The sequence below is a fragment of the Thunnus thynnus genome, chromosome 23 (assembly GCF_963924715.1).
Source record: "Thunnus thynnus chromosome 23, fThuThy2.1, whole genome shotgun sequence".
NCBI classification, from domain to species: domain Eukaryota; kingdom Metazoa; phylum Chordata; class Actinopteri; order Scombriformes; family Scombridae; genus Thunnus; species Thunnus thynnus.
In genome coordinates this window covers 22,797,162-22,814,190 of record NC_089539.1, presented here as the reverse complement: position 1 = coordinate 22,814,190, position 17,029 = coordinate 22,797,162, and the positions used below count along the sequence as shown (strand labels likewise).

Here is a 17,029-nt window from a genome sequence, read left to right as displayed (position 1 = left end):
ATCAGTCAATAATTTCCTTGATTAATTGTTTGCTCCATAAAAAGCCCAAAATGACACATTTTGAGTCCCAAAACTCAAATATATTAAGTTTAATAACAGAAATATCTTCTCTGTATTATTTGAGGAGGTGTAATCTGTATTTTCTTTCTGCATTTTTGCTTTAAAATGACTTAAAACAATGAATTAATTATCACAATCGTTGTTTAATTTTCTGTCAATCAACTAATGGATTCATCAGCTGATAGTTTCAATTCTAGTTGGTACAAATATTATTTATAGTCGTCACATGGAATAAATTTCGTGGGCTTTTATGATAAAGAAACGTAGCTTAATAATGCAGCTGTAATATTTCATACAGAGCTCAATGAGACAGAGTTGTTATTCTCCCAACTAGCTACTAATTTACTCCTCTATCTGTCTGATCCTACATAAGTAGAAATACATGTCTGTTGCTCTCTAGTCTGCTGCTCTAACATCTGAATTTCAGCCCGAGGCGTAAACAAGTGTTATCTAGTTAATGATGGACCTGTCACCCCCCTTCCATATTTAAAAACCTTCCACAGATGATTATATTGTACTGATAGCGCCGCTGTCAACACCTATTTGATTGTATGTCAGTCTTTGTAGCTTTTAAATAAAGGTTTTGTGTTATTTTCAGTCTCAGTTGGATTGTGATCAAACATGTCATGTTGTAGTTTAGAGATCCAGACAGCTGATGGCGCCAAATTACCACAAAACGGCTGGTTTCTGGTGTCAGAGAGTCAGACTCTGTGTTCCTGGTGCTAGATTATCTATAAACAGAAATAAACTGTCTGTCAAAATGAGAAGAATTTAATGTATATTTATGTTTTTTATGTTTAGAGGTTGAGAGGGTTCAGATCATGTCTACAATGGTGAAAAATTTACCTTTTTTTTACAAATATAAATCTTAAAGTTTATACATTTTCCAAAGATTCATTTTACAATTTAAAATAAGGATTGTTGAGGGATATAAAGTCATTATATGTATATATACTGTACATACAAACGTAACAAGTTTAGGTTACATGAATTGAGATGAGTTACATAACAAGTTGTAAATGTATGTATTGTTAATAAAAACATTACGCTGCTGGCAAAAGTACATACATACAAAAAACTGAACGCCACAAAAATGTACAAATCATTAAATAAAGGCAACAGTCTCAGGTTAAAAAGGTGACCTTAATCTCATAAATATAATGTAATAAATAAGCACAATAATATATATAATATATTTGAGTTAGTCTACTTAGTTTTTGTACATAATTTAGCCTTTAATTTGTATTTGTTTCTTTTACCTATTTCATTGTTTTTGTATATTGTGATTTTGTGATGATCTATCTATCTGTCTTTCTGTAAAAATACCTAAAAATTCTTATTGCTTTCAATGTAAACGTAACATTTTTATATTTTATTTGGTTGGTTTTCTCCTGGGAAGAGAAACCATGAAAAGCTGCTGAATGTAGATATTTTTTGGTTGTTGATGTCATGTTTTTATTTATTCTGTTGGAATATGTTTTTATTTGATGAAAAATGAGACATTCCCAGTACAAACTGGTGCATTTGTGTCTTTTTACCACTGAGGGCGCCAAAGTAGAATTTTTCAAATTCCATATAAACTATTAACTGGAATTAAAGGACGGGTTCACAGTTTTTCAAGAGAGTCTTAAAACAACAGTCACAATCCCAAATGAACATGAAACCTGTTTTTCTTGCTGTAATCATTCCTCCTGTTCATACTGATCATTAGAAGATCCCTTCATAATGACCTTACAATGGAAGTGATGAAGGACAAAATCCACAGTCCTCCTTCTGTGCAAAAATGTATTTAAAAGTTTATCTGAAGCTAATATGAAGCTTCAGCGTCCAAATGAGTCAAATCAAGTAGATATCTTTCAACGTTACAGTCTTTTTAGTGCCAAAGTTCCTCTTTTTGTTACTATACTTCCACCACAGCTCAACAGGGAAACACAAAGAGGGAACTTGATGTTAAAAAGACTGTAAATGTGTCAGATATCCACTTGATATGACTAACTCAGACTGCTGAAGCCTCATATAAGCTTCACATCAACTTTTAAATGACTGTGTGGACACACTGTGGATTTTGGCCTCCATCACGTCCATTGAAAGCACATTTGAAGGATCTTTTAATATCCAGTATGAACAGGAGGAATGATTACAGTGAGGAAAACCTCTTTCACTGTTCATATGGACACCTGAGTAAAGTGTCCATATGAGCAGTGTTACATTACTACTAAAAATACTCCATTACAAGTAAAAGTCTTGCATGAAAAATCCTATTGCAGTAAAAGTACATAAGTATTATGAGCTTGATGTAGTTAAAGTATTGCAGTAAAAGTACATAAGTATTATGAGCTTGATGTAGTTAAAGTATTGAAGTAAAAGTAGTGGTTTGGTCCCTCTGACTGATATATTATTATATATGACATCATTAGATTATTAATAGTGAAGCATCAGTGTTAGAGCAGCATGTTACTGTTGTAGCTGCTGGAGGTGGAGCTAGTTTACACTACTTTATATACAGTTAGCTAGTTTAGTCCAGTGGTTCCCAACCTAGGGGTCGGGCCCCTCCAAAGGGTCAGCAGATAAATCTGAGGGGTGGTGAGATGATTAATGGGAGAGGAAAGAAGAAAAAACAAAGTTCTGATACACAAATCTGTTTTCAGTTTTTGAACTTTTTCTCTAATCTTTGATTTTTGCTGAAATATTGGATCATTTGAACATTTATTGAAATGAAAGCATGTGAGAAGTTTAGAGGGAAAAATCACTATTTGGTGGAGCTGTTAACAACTCATAGACATGTGAAATGTGACCCCGACTACACACTGCTTTTTGTAAGACGTCAAAAGCCAAAAAGGTTGGAAACCACTGGTTTCATCTTTAACAATGTGTTGTATTTTAAAAGCTTGTTATATTATCCATTGTGTCAAATCTTCATCTGAAAAGTAACTAAAGCTGTTAAATAAATGTAGTGGAGTAGAAAGTACAATATTTCCCTCTGAAATGTAGTGGAGTGGAAGTATAAAGTAGCATCAATTTATAAATAATAAAGTACAAGCACCTCAAAACTGTATTAAAGTACAGAACGTGAGTAAATGTAGGCTACTTAGTTAATTTCCTCGCTAACTAAATGTGAAAGAGAGAATAAATGAGCCTGTTACACTGAATGAATCATCCCTTTGTTTCATTCATAATTCTGTTGAAACTGTGTGTTTACGTCCAACACACACACACACACACACACACATACACACACGCACACACGCACGCGTCTCTCTAAACTCCGCCCCTCCCGGGCAGAGAGGGAGACCCGTCCTTGAATAGGTAACATTCATTGAAAGAAGCGACAGACAGACAGACACAGACTGTCTCTCTCTGCAGCAGCGGGACTCTGCCGGTGTTGTTCGGATCAGCAGCGACACACAGACCGGCAGGTAGCGGACAGGTAAGACCTCTGACTGACTAATGATCTAACTGTCTGGTAGTTGCAGATTATCGATCAGCAATCAGCGCTCTGCTGCTGCAGGAACATTCCTATAGCCTGGTGTTCCCAGTGGAGGAGAGAATACTGACATTTTTTACTCAAGTAAAAGGAAAAATTACCATCTGACAAACCTGCTAAAGTTAAAGTGTAAAAATACTTTGTCAATAAACTACTCAAAGTACAGGTTTACTGTGTGGGCGCGGGCCAGAGATCTTCACACGTCATTTTATGCATGTCCAGGTCAAGTCTCAAGTGTCCGGTCTAGATTCCGGGTCAAGTCTCCGGTCTACAGTCCGAGTCAAGTCTCCGGTGTAGAGTCCGAGTCAAGTCTCAAGTCTCCGGTCTACAGTCCGAGTCAGGTCTCCGGTCTAGAGTCTGAGTCAAGTCTCCGGTGTAGAGTCCGAGTCAAGTCTCAAGTCTCCGGTCTAGAGTCCGAGTCAGGTCTCCGGTCTAGAGTCTGAGTCAAGTGTCCCGTCTAGAGTCCGAGTCAAGTCTCCGGTCTAGAGTCTGAGTCAAGTGTCCGGTCTAGAGTCCGATTCAAGGCTCCGGTCTAGAGTCCGAGTCAAGTGTCAAGTCTCCTGTCTAGAGTCTGAGTCAAGTGTCAAGTCTCCGGTCTAGAGTCTGAGTCAAGTGTCAAGTCTCCGGTCTAGAGTCTGAGTCAAGTCCGGTCTAGAGTCTGAGTCAAGTGTCAAGTCTCCTGTCTAGAGTCTGAGTCAAGTGTCAAGTCTCCGGTCTAGAGTCTGAGTCAAGTCTCCGGTCTAGAGTCCGAGTCAAGTCTCCGGTCTAGAGTCCGAGTCAAGTCTCCGGTCTAGAGTCTGAATCAAGTCTCCGGTCTAGAGTCCGAGTCTTTTTGGAGAACTAAGTGTTACATCAGCACAGAAAGAGCCGCTGTGCAACATGGTTATTTCTAGGTTTCTAGATTTCTTTTCTTTGCGTGTTGATTATCTCTCATTTAGCTGTTTCTGTTCAATAGAATTGCTTTACTTCTTATTTTTATGTAGCTACATGAAAGGATCGATAAGATCACCTTAAAATACTTTCCAGCTGCCAAGCGTGCTACTGTTGCCTGTAATCTGTTGTTATCTTGACGTGGATCAAACCACTTGCTTTGATGTGAAGGTCGCTGCATTTTGCACAGACTCCCAAAACAATATGATAATTCTAAAAAAGCATCTGCGAGCATAATCTTTACAACATTATTGTGGCAATAACACGGGAGCAGCACATGAATGAAACAGATATAAGTCTTTATATAGAGCTGTGTGTCACGCGTAAAGCCCAACCGGACTGTTTTCTAGAATAAATAAGAACTGGTAGCCTGATGAGTTAATGAATATCACTATAAAACAATTAGAAAACAACGCGAACAAGAGAAATGAAAGTCCTGCTCTGCGCAACGAGAGGATTCAGTTAATGTATCAGAATCAATGCAGTGATCACCTGACTTACAGTGTGTAGCTACACTTGTTCTGCAGAGACTAAATACGCTTTGAATGCGCCATTAATAGAAAGTGAAAGTATCTCTGCAGGCTGGTTTCCAGCACGGCCACCAGTAGCACAGTGTGCAGCTACTGGATTTGAGTTATTATTAGTTGAACCGAACCTTAAACTGAAAAAAAAAGTTACTTGGCTGATTTTCTCAATTCTTGCATCTGCTCAGCTCATTAATATCTGGCACGAGCGCATCTGTGTTTGTACCGCAGGGGAGAAGGGTCAAGCTCTCCTGCGTCACGGCGCACAGCTTGGATGACAGTTCATTACGGTTAATTCAGCAAAAATGCATAAAAGATGACAGACTAGTTGTGATGTAGCGAAGTAGGTTACTGGTCCAAAAATACTCGAGTAAGAAGTAAAGGTATCGTTTTAAAAAAGAACGTGAAAAGTTATCCTTCCCTTAAAAAAACTACTTTTTTACTCATTTACTCACTTGTAAGGACTTCCTGCCCACTGCTGAGTGTCCCTATAATGTTCCTATGATTGTAAAGTGTAAGCTTCCGGTAATACTTATATAAACATATAATACATGCTTTCAATGGTGGAAGAAGTGCTAGAAATAAGAAATCCTTTACTTAAATTACGATACAAGTATTGTAAATGATGTAGTTTGTCTCTGTCACCGCCTTCCTCATTGTCATGAACTGTCAATTATCCTGAATTATATTGTTTATTCAAACGTGGTAAAACAAAAGATCATTTTCCTAATTATCTTACAAAGTTCTATACTAACTAACTAACTAAAGGTCCTGTATACAAGATCTTTCTCAGAGCTTATTTGAACAACTTACACTGTTTAACAGTTAAATCTATTGTTTGACTGATAAAATATTGATTGATCAGTGACTGTAGGTGTCAGATAAATGTAATGGAGTAAAAACTACAATATGTTCCTCTGATATGTAGTTGAGTAGAAATATAAAGTATTTATTTGTGTATTTGTCAACAACTACAACTCCTCTGACACCAATAAGTGGTGTATAAACAGAAAATGAAAGAAAATATAGTAAAACACAGTTGTAAAAATATAAAATATGTCTTCATAGGAGAAGTTATAATTATTGACAGTTAATAAACACTTTAAAAATATCCTTATATCTTCTTACAACTACATAACAATGTTATAAACCATTTGTGTAAATGCTTATATGGTTTGTATGGTTTAGTGAGATATGAAGACAACACTTTAAAGTTTCTATAATGTTCCTGTGAGGTCTGAATGTCTGCAGGAGTCATTTAATCAAACAGGACTTTCCTGTACAGCATGTCAGTTAGTTTCTATATTGTTTCAAAAATATTTCTATAGTTTATTGTTTTATATATATTAGAGCTGCAACTAACCATTAATTTCACTATCAGTTAATCTGTTGATTATTTTCTCGATTAACCAATCAGTTGTTTGGTCTATAAAATGTCAGAAAACGGTGAAAAACATTGATCAATGTTGCAAAAAAGCCCAAGAAGCAACCTAAAATGTTAGTGTACAACCCAAAATATTCAGTTTACTGTCACAGAGGACTAAAGAAACCAGAAAATATTCACATTTAAGACGCTGGAACCCCAGAATTTTAATATTTTTTCTTAATAAATGACTCAAAACATCGATTATCAAAATAGTTAACGATTAATCGCCTAATTGTTGCAGCTCTAGTATATATACTAACTCCATCCATTGGATAGCTCCTCCATTGGCCTCCATCACTTCCATTAAAAGCACATTTGAAGGATCTTTTAACAGCCGGTATGAACAGGAGGAATGATTACAGCGACGAAAACACGTCTCACTGTATAGATTTAACAAACCTGAAGCTCCAGCTGAGTTCATGGGAACATCGTAAAGAATTATTATATGAAAACTGATCCGCGGCTTCAAAGACTCGGATGACTTTCCAAACAGGTTACTGTCACTGCAGTTGAACTGAACCTCTCACTCAGACTGACAACATTCCTGAAGAGATCCGCAGACGCCATAAACTGCTGCACATAACAGTAATTACAGATTTACGCAGCAGTTTAAACTCCTACAGCTGCGAGTCCGGGTTGATGCGGAGCACAAAGGTTCAGTTACTGTTTAAACAAAACATATATGATAAAACTCATATCTCCAGTTAGAGTGTAAAACATTTAAAGTAGACACGCGTACATTTTGATTTCTTTCCGCTGACAGGTTTACTTTAAAAGTCACCTTCAACATGTACAGATGAATAGTTCTGTTTCTCTTCCCAGCATCCCTCTGATCCACATAATTGCTTTTTTTACGACTTTGCAGACATCATCCGACAGACAAACGACTTTATCAAGCTGTTAATTAAGTTTTTTTTTGTCTCTCACACTCTTATTTTTCTTTTCAGAAAAAGAAATACGGCTGCAACTAGCTGATTATTTTCTCAAACAATCAATTAGTCATTTAGTCTGTCAAATGAAAGAATGGAGAGAAATGTCTGTCAAAGCTTCCAAAAATCAAGGTGACGTCTTCAGATGTCTAGTTTTATTGAAAATGCAACGATGAATAAAAGAGAAACAAGTTCAGTTCATCAACCGTCTTTACTCTTTTTTTCATTCATTAAAGTTCCATCTAAACGTTCTTCCTGCTTTTCCCGCCATCGTTTTTAAACTCTCTGTCTTTCTGTTTTTCGCCCGTCACAGGTCGTACAGCCGTGATGTCATCACTCCTCCTCATCCTCCCCTTCCTCATCCTCACCTCCGCCTCGACGCTGGAGTTTCGTTACCACGACAACCGTGAGATCGAGCAGTACCTCCTCCAGGTCAACGCCTCCAACGCCGACATCACACACCTGTACAGCGTGGGCCAGTCAGTCAGAGGTGACGACACACACACACACACGTGTCTGACTGACTTCCTGTTTCTTTAAATCACTTTTCAGGGTTTTATTACATGAAAATAGACAGACACCCTTTTCCTTTGTTCTTCATTTTAAGTATTTTTTGCTTTTAAATCCATAAAAACGTCACACATGCACATCAAATAATCACGTATGATTCACGTCATTCTCATAATCTTAAAACCAGTCAGTGACCCCTTTGATTTAGTTGTTTTAAAGGGGACGTATCATGCTTTTTGTGGTTTTCTCTTATTTTTATACTGTTATAAACTTCGATGTTAAACATGGTCAAAGTTCCAAAACTTGTAACATATAAATCACAGTCTGTATATAAAGACGGACGTAGCGAGGAGTTACGTCATCCGTTGCTTTGCATCGGAGCCGGTTTGAAGTCCAGAGTTGCAGCTTATAGTCGGCGTCGTCTTTTCAGTTTGGAGCCAAAACCTTCCAAATAAGGAGTTCAAGTGTTGCCTTTCACGCTCTGGAAACACGCCCCGCTACCTCGGATCCAAGCTAACGCTAGCTTACTGGGATCACCGACCACTGCACATTTGGGCTAATGTTAGCTACTTTAGCTAAACTGTGCTAACAGTACAGGTATCATAATCAATTAACATTAAACTTAGTGAAATATAGCGACAATAGACACACAGCAGACATCAAAGCTACTATGAGTCTTCAAATCTTATTAACGGAGCAATAATTTCCAAAATGGCCACCAGCACACTAAATAGAGGGCCTGAATTTACAGATTGAGACCATAATGACTGGTTGAAAACAATGTTTGACTCAGTATTTCTAGAGAGAAGTTGAGGCTTTTTGAATGAGAGTCAGTTGGAGCATCTAGCGGTCGTCGGTGACACTTTAAGATGCTTCAGCCTCAAGCTGTGAGAGCTGCTGATTGGTCAAAATGTTCCCTGCAAATCATAAACCAGGGTTTCTATTTGCGATTTTACCTCAGCTTCCTCCAGGTGATGACGTCAGATCGTCCACACATGCACACATAAGGTTGTTGCTTAAGTTTTTCTGTTTTTCACGTTGTCCGCTGTCATGTTTGAATAGGATTCAGGCTCTAACATGTACAGATGTATTAGAGAAGTTTCCATTTGGAGTAAAGAACGAGACCAGAACAGAAGTTTTAACCATCATGCAAATATATTAAAATACCTGGAGATGTGCACAATATGTTATCTTTTAAATGATTTGCAACACAAAGTTTTTCATTCTGCCACTTGACACACACACACACACACACACGCAGGGGATGACTGCTGACTGATAAAGTCTCGAGTGTCCGTCACCATGGCAACCGTAACTCTGACCGAGTGTCTGGTGGTGTTTCTGTGATCGTATAACGGGACTGTAAACGGAGGTTAATCTAATCTGGGACGGCCTAATCTGGCTAATCACTCACTCACACACACACACACACACACACGCACTTACGCACGCACGCACGCACACACACACACACACACACACACACACACACACACACAGCTAATCTGAGCTAATCTAGGACACCAGCTGGCCTCCATCCAACTTCAGTGTGTGTGACCTCGTCTGTCTGCAACTCCCCAGTTTTTGCACAACGTTGCGTTGCAGGGTGATGGAGGGTGATGGGAGGTGATGGGGGGTGATGGAGGGTGATGGGGGGTGATGGGAGGGCTGTCATAGGCTACTTTCAGACTTAGGACCAGTTAATTGGGGACAGCTTGTCCAATTGAGGACAAAAGTCATGTCCCTAATCAAGAAAAGGCTGATTTTTGGGTCAGTGGTTAAGGTTAGGGTGTGTGTGTGTGTGTGTGTGTGTGTGTGTGTGTGTGTGCGTGCGTGTGTGTGTGTGGGTGGGTGGGTGAGTGTGTGTGTGTGTGTGTGTGTGTGTGTGTGTGTGTGTGTGTGCGTGTGTGTGTGTGTGTGTGTTACAGACTTGCTGACGCTCACAGAGCTTCATTCATTCATCTGCAGTGATGTCATTCAAAATAGTTACAGTAGCTGTGTTTTAATTGTCTAAACTAAAAATCACTTATAACTCATCATGTAAATGTTCTTTCTGATCAACCTTTCACCTACAGTACATACACATGTTTTACACGTTTTACGTATTTCACATATTTTACATATTTTACATATTTTACATAATACATTTTTAGCCATCAATTGAATTTACATTGTATTTTCAACATAAGAAGCACAATATAACTGATGTTGAAGGGGTTTATTTTGTGAGAACACTGTTGCTAAGTGACTGACAATAAAAGCAAATGACTTTTAATGACTTTTAATGACTTTTAATGACTTTTTTCAAAAGTCTTTGAAGATGTTTCTGGATGGAAAAATATTCCATCTGCTGTTTTCTGATCCAAACAAAGACGGACATTTATATGATGTAAACCAAACTTTAATGTTACTATCAGTTATAATTCTGATGTTACTGCTGTTTATATTTTCCTACAAAATCCTTTTATATATTTTTTATGTTGTACAAAAGCAGAAAGGAGACGTGTCATTTCCTGCTACTTCAATGCATATTTTATAGCTGAAGAACAAAAAAGACAAAAAGTCACAACCTGTTTTTCCAAAAATCGGATGTTTGCCGCCATGACTCGTTAATACAAACTGGACTCAGGTAAACATCACTAACGATGATGTCAATAAGCACATTTTAAACGTGGTGCTGTTGTGCACAAAGCCGGTGAAAAGACGCAAACATTGAAAAAAACCTAAAATTCTGCTCCTGTAGTTCCTGATTTGAGCGTCACAGCTGATCAGACCGAGTTGTTGACAGTCAGCAGATAAAATCATACACAGTGTTTGGTTTTGAAAGATTTCAATCTTTGCCTTCTGATCCAGCTGCCTGTCTGTCTAAGATGATTTTAAACATGGTTTTTTCATAGTTATGACTGGAATCAAAACCACAAACATTTTTTCTCTGCAGCACAAATGAGCAACACGTCGTTTCTGATGGACGTCAGTAGATGTTTCTGCAGGAACAAATGAGAATTTGTGATTTGCGGTATTTTGTTGGCTGGATAGTGACGGCGTGTTGTGTTTAGTCTTCGTAATAATATTTAAGTCGTCCCCCCCCCCCCCCCCCCCCCCCACCTCCTGCACAGAAGTGACGGGGGTCAGTCCAGTCTGGAACTAAACTGGATCCACCTCAGAGTTCCTCTTCCTCTATAAAACATTCAGAAACAAGCGAGTAATATTTTTCTCTCTTTCTCTTTCTCTTAGGTCAGCAGTTGTGGGTGTTGGCTCTGGGTCTCAGCCCTCACCGTCACACCGTCGGCATCCCAGAGTTCAAATATGTGGCTAACATGCACGGAAACGAGGTGAGAGAACACACACACACACACACACACACGGCGGGGCCCCTCCCTGTTGACAGGAAGTGGGACTAAAAAGAGACTAAAGAGATCAACAAAAGCCATTCAGAGTCAAACACACTTCATACACGCTTTTGTGTTCGGACCACAGACTGTGTGTGTGTGTGTGTGTGTGTGTGTGTGTGAATCCTCCGTTGGAAACTGACTGTATGCTGAGTCAACATGACAATATTAGACGACATTATGAAGCAAATCACTGGTTTTATGAACTCAGTGGAAACAACTGACAAGAGAAAAACAAACTTTATTAAGTGCAAGTCAAACGTTTGTCTCGTATCTATGGCAACACAGTTAAAAAAAGAGACACTGCATAATTAAAAAGCTTTCATTTGTCTGCATGTTGAGACACAAATACTGACGACTAAAACGTATCAGAACAGAACAAATTGTCTCATTGATTATAATAAAACATCACTGTGATAAAGGATAATTCCGCTTTATTACTACTTGCATCTTATTTTAGTAGTTTTATCCTTTGTTTCCATCAACAGGACAACTTCCTTGATATAATAATAAGGTTTTTTTTGTAATATCTTTGTGTTTCTACTGAGTAAAAATGAAGCAGAGCGTTGAGAGTTTAGTCAGACGACTCATGTGTTGTTACTCTGTTATTCACTAGCAAGGAACCACACCATCAACAAGATGTGTTTGGAAGATTTATTAAGGAAAACAGTTGATATGCATAGTTCTTCCGGTTGCTGGGGAATCCGCAGCGGACCCCCTCAGGACCCCTACGAAGGAGAGGAAGAATCAGGAAGAAACAGGAAGAGGAGGACAGATTTAGATGGTTTATTTAGAGGAATGTCGGAAGCGGCGTAGTTGAGGTGTGAATAAAAGCTTCATTTAATATGAATACAGAGTTTGTAGAGTTGATGTTTGGTGTCACTGCCTGCAGCTCTTCAGCAGCACTGGGAGACTGGGGAGTGATGATAAAACATTAAAGGAGACTATATACTATACAGACGTCTGGTGTTAAACGTGGTCAAAGTTGTAAATATATAACATGCTCCCTGTAAGACAGAAGTCAAGGCTTCACACTTTATTTGCAGTGCGAGACTTTTACATATAAATGAAAGTCTGTCACATTCAAGCCAAACGAGTTCACACGATGCTGATTAAGCTCGTCACCGCCAGATAAATATCTCTGTGTTTCACAGGATACGCAGCTTTTAAATCTTGAATCTGGCTGTTTGGCCGTTAATCGTGCGTCTCTTCTAGACTTTCCAAATGTTATAAGCCTGAATGGATCAAATTCTGATAAGTTAAACGTGTCATTTCAAAATAATTTATCCACCGTTTTAGAGCCAAAACAGGAAGTCAGTAGTGTACTGGCCACCAGGCTTACTGGGATAAATCCTGTTGGGCTGCTGGACCGTCAAAACATCGTTTTCACCAGAACTCTGTGTGTGTGTGCCGGTCATTCAGGGGGCGAATGAGAGCTGCTGCATGTCAGGTAGTCACAGCCGCTGCCAGAAGGGGGAGACAAAAACAAAAGTCCTGCAGTCCAGCTTTAAGCTTTTTATTTACTGTCTATAAACGGCCGTACGTTCTGTCATCTTTGTCGATGATGTTCTTCTGTGTGTTGTTTACGTTGTCCGCTCGCATATTTCAGATCAGATTCAGCTTGAATGTGTACAGATGTATTTGAGAAGTTTCCATTTAGAGAAAAGAACGAGAAAAAGAAATGTAGAAATGAAGCTTCCTGAAGCTGACCAATCAGAGCAGAGTGGGCTCATCGGGAGGCGGGGCCTTAAAGAGACAGGAGCTAAAACTGCCTGTTTCAGACAGAGGCTGAACTGAGGGGCTGCATAAAGGACCAGTAGAAGATAAATAAGGAGTATTTAACTGAAAAACATGCAAAGATATTCCAGTAGAGCCCCAAAATATAAACATAGAGCTGGAAATGTGCAGAATATGTCCTCTTTGAGCTGCATTAGGTTCAGACAGCAGCTTGTATCTTCCCTGTGGCCGATCCCCTGCCGGCCACCTCAGACCATGAACAGCAGCAGTTCTGCTCTGCTGCACTCAGCAGATTCAGCAGGAATGAACTTACTGTTGTTGGAAAATCGGTGACGAAACTCATCTGCAAAAACAACAGTTTCAAAAAGCATAAAACTCTATGAGATAGAAAATATTAAAACTATCAATGTAGAATCAGATCAGAGCGATGATGAATTTATATAATGGAACTTTTGTGCAAATGTATTGTTCTGGGATAATATAATAAAATACATAAAATGAGTTGAAAATCTGAGTAAAATTGAAATTTAATAATATAAAGTTTAAAAAAATAAGGCAAAATAACACAGATAAAGAATGAGTCAGTGAAAAAGCACAACAAAAAAACTGTGGAAAGGAAACTCTCAGATACCTCCGACCAGCATCTGGTTACCGTGGCAACGGTACACCGCTGATCACACTGCATGCCTGTGAAAGTCAATGAAAATGTCCTTAAATAGACAAGTCGTGCCTGGAGACACACACACACACACACACACACACACACACACACACACACACACACACACACACACACACACACACAGTCAGCAAACAGAGTCAGTGGAGTGTGTCGGTTCAGAGGAAACTTCCAGAAAAAGGCCTTTTCACTGAGTCCACACACACACACACACACACACACACACACACACACACACATTATAACAGCGGGAATGTAGCCTTGGTGGAAAAGTAGTTTTCTCACTTTGGTGTGGAAGAACTTGACCAGAGCTGCACAGAGCTCTGACCGCAACCCCATCCAACACCTTTTGGATGAATGTGAACGCTGACTGCGAGTCGAACCTCCCCTCCTGACATCAGAATTAGACTTTACTGATGCTCTGGTGGAGGGAGTGTCCACATACTTCTGGCCACATAGCGTACTTTGGCGTGAGGTGCACACATTCTCGTCTACAGTTTTGTTTTATTATAAAATACAAGAATCAAACCAGATGAGTGAGGATGTATCAGTCATCGGTGTTCTCCATGAGCAAAAATGCAAACACTCATCTCTCTCTCTCTCTCTTTGACAGAATGCTGTTCAGTCAGTAACAGGAATGCGGTCCGCTTCGACGGAAAATAATCAGCGCCGCTTCAGTGTCGATGCGCTGATATCACTGATGTTGAGCAATGTCAGATCCAACGGGTGTCTTGTGTAACACTGTATGAGCTGTCGGTGTGTAATGTGTTGGTCATGGCTCGTAGTGATGAACTTACAGTGACTCTGCAGCTCCTCTCGGCTTTACGGAGCTTTGTAGAGAGTTTCAGCTCATTGTTTATCTGTCCGGCTGTAAATTTACTGTTCTGGTTCACTCTCAGCGCTCTCATAGTGTCATTTTCAGAGTAAAAGCTCTAAAAAGCCACTGTACGCTAGGTTTAAACTCTTTGAACAACACCAACTTGAATTTTAACAGAGGCGACATTCACTCCTTTCACTTATTAACCAACAGTCCAACAGTCTCTGCCTGAAGCGTTTTTACTTTATGTAATGTGTTCACGTGACACCAACAACTCCTCCAACACACTCACATTCACATGGAAGCCTGTTGAGTCACTTTATCTATAGCTCTGTATAGATATCAACCCCAATATCAGATTTCTCAGCTATTATTGCATCTGCTAGCATGACTCTATGGATGTCAGTGTCGGTCCACCACTGAAATATCTCAACAACTGTTGGATGGATTGCTGTGAAACTTGGTACAAAAGTGCTAATTAGCTAGTGTATTAGCCTTCTAACACACTAGCTAAAGATGCTAAACATTATACATTAGCATGTGTGGAGACGGGAGAAGTCTGTGTTCTAACAACAGTCAGGAGCCCAAATTAATATTTAAAACCTGTTTTTCTTGTTGTAATCATTCCTCCTGTTCATACTGACCATTAGAAGATCCCTTCATAATGACCTTACAATGGAAGTGATGGAGGACAAAATCCACAGTCCTCCTTCTGTGTAAAAATGTATTTAAAAGTTTATCTGAAGCTAATATGAAGCTTCATCGTCCAAATGAGTCAAATCAAGTAGATATCTTTCAACATTACAGTCTTTTTAGTGCCAAAGTCCCTCTTTTTGTTACTATACTTCCACCTGCAGCTCAACAGGGAAACACTGTCCGAGGAAACACAAAGAGGGAATTTGATGCTAAAAAGACTGTAAACGTGTCAGATATCCACTTGATATGACTAACTCAGACTGCTGAAGACTCATATAAGCTTCACAGAGACTTTTAAATGACTGTGTGGACACACTGTGGATTTTTGCCTCCATCACTTACATTGAAAGCACATTTGAAGGATCTTTTAATATCCAGTATGAACAGGAGGAATGATTACAGCGAGGAAAACCTCTTTCACTGTTCATATGGACACCTGACTGCTGGTTTAAGACACTTGAAAAATTGTGAACTTGTCCTTTAAAGCACCACTGTATCTACAGATGTAATGTGAGCAGCGTGTTAGCAGAGCAGCAGGAATTCCTTTGTATCTACACAGGATGCGTTCAGGCACAGTATTATATACTCGACTGTAGTTACACGTGTAAAATGGAAGAAAACAGACTTGAAGCGACGAGGCAAAGAAGTTATATGAGCATACTACAACAAATTCCAAGCAATTATGGTAACGGAAGTGGCCATAAATCATGAATCACACAGCCCATGAGATGTGATGACTGAATGACAGCATGCAGCCGCCACCTTTCAACATGTTGTGTGTGTGTGTGTGTGTGTGTGTGTGGGTTGGGTTTCCTCCATCCTGTACAACATGCGGTACACAGACTCTGCTGATAACGTCACTGTTTCTGAAGAACATCTGAGCTCAGCCGTTGATGCAAGTGAGGAGGCCCAACCTTCACTCATTGCAACACTGAACGTTAGCTTACATCTGCTAATGCACAGCAACATAAACAACGGCCGCGCTGGTGTAATCTTCTCGTCTAAACTTGCTTGAATTTAGTAGGGAAGGTTGGCCCGTGTTTTTTAGTCTGTTATTGTAGGAGAGACATCCATGTTACAAATAAACGGCATGAAAAGCATTTACAAGTACAACAATAAAAGTTTCACACCACAAAAGTCTTACGCTGCGTTCGCACGTGCAGAATCATGAATGTGGAGCTCGGTGAGTGTGTTGTGTTGTAACTAGAGCTTCAATGAGTAGTCAATAAATCAATCTGCAACTATTTTGATCGTTTAATCAATTTGAGTCATTTTATAAAGAAAAAACAGCTTCTTAAATGTGAATATTTTTTAGTTTATTTTGTCTTCTATGATATTAAATGTTTGATATTAAATGTTTGGGTCCGGATTATAGGTCCTATCTTGGTTTTAGGATTAATTGATAATGAAAATAATCGTTAGTTGCAGCCTTATAATGAACCAACAGCATCAACGATTTGTTTCCAAACTTCATTCTTCATTTTAGGGTTAAAGACAAAACCAGAGACCCTAACGATCAGCTTGTGCTCCATTTTGTTCAAAGGTCTTTCAAATAGACGAGTCTAGTAACTTTTAATTTTTAACTTTTAACGTGTGAACGGCCCCGTTAGAGATGTGAGAGGAGTCACTCTGATATCAACTGTGCCTGTTATGGCAAGAAGATTTATTATTTAGTATTGTGTCTGTGGAGACACCAGCTGTCAAAAGACTAAGTAGCCTCGGTCTGCTTAGTTTAATCACGTCTACATCCAAAAAAATCCACATTGAGTCAAAGCTTTTTGTCATTTATAGTAGGTTTAAAACTCCTCTATATGATATGTGCGTAGTCACTGCTGAAGACATGCATCT

The 17,029-nt window shown here is 39.1% G+C and overlaps 1 protein-coding gene across 1 annotated transcript in view; it reads left to right on the top strand.

The window, feature by feature from the left end:
• The first annotated feature begins 3,381 nt into the window (after nt 1–3,381).
• cpm (carboxypeptidase M) overlaps nt 3,382–17,029 on the top strand; it is a 32,360-nt gene continuing 18,712 nt past the window's right edge. The window contains exons 1-3 of the mRNA XM_067582163.1: nt 3,382–3,487; nt 7,667–7,843; nt 11,098–11,195. Coding sequence (XP_067438264.1) covers nt 7,681–7,843; nt 11,098–11,195 — 261 coding nt within the window. The 5' untranslated portion in view covers nt 3,382–3,487; nt 7,667–7,680. The remainder of the gene's footprint in view (nt 3,488–7,666; nt 7,844–11,097; nt 11,196–17,029) is intronic.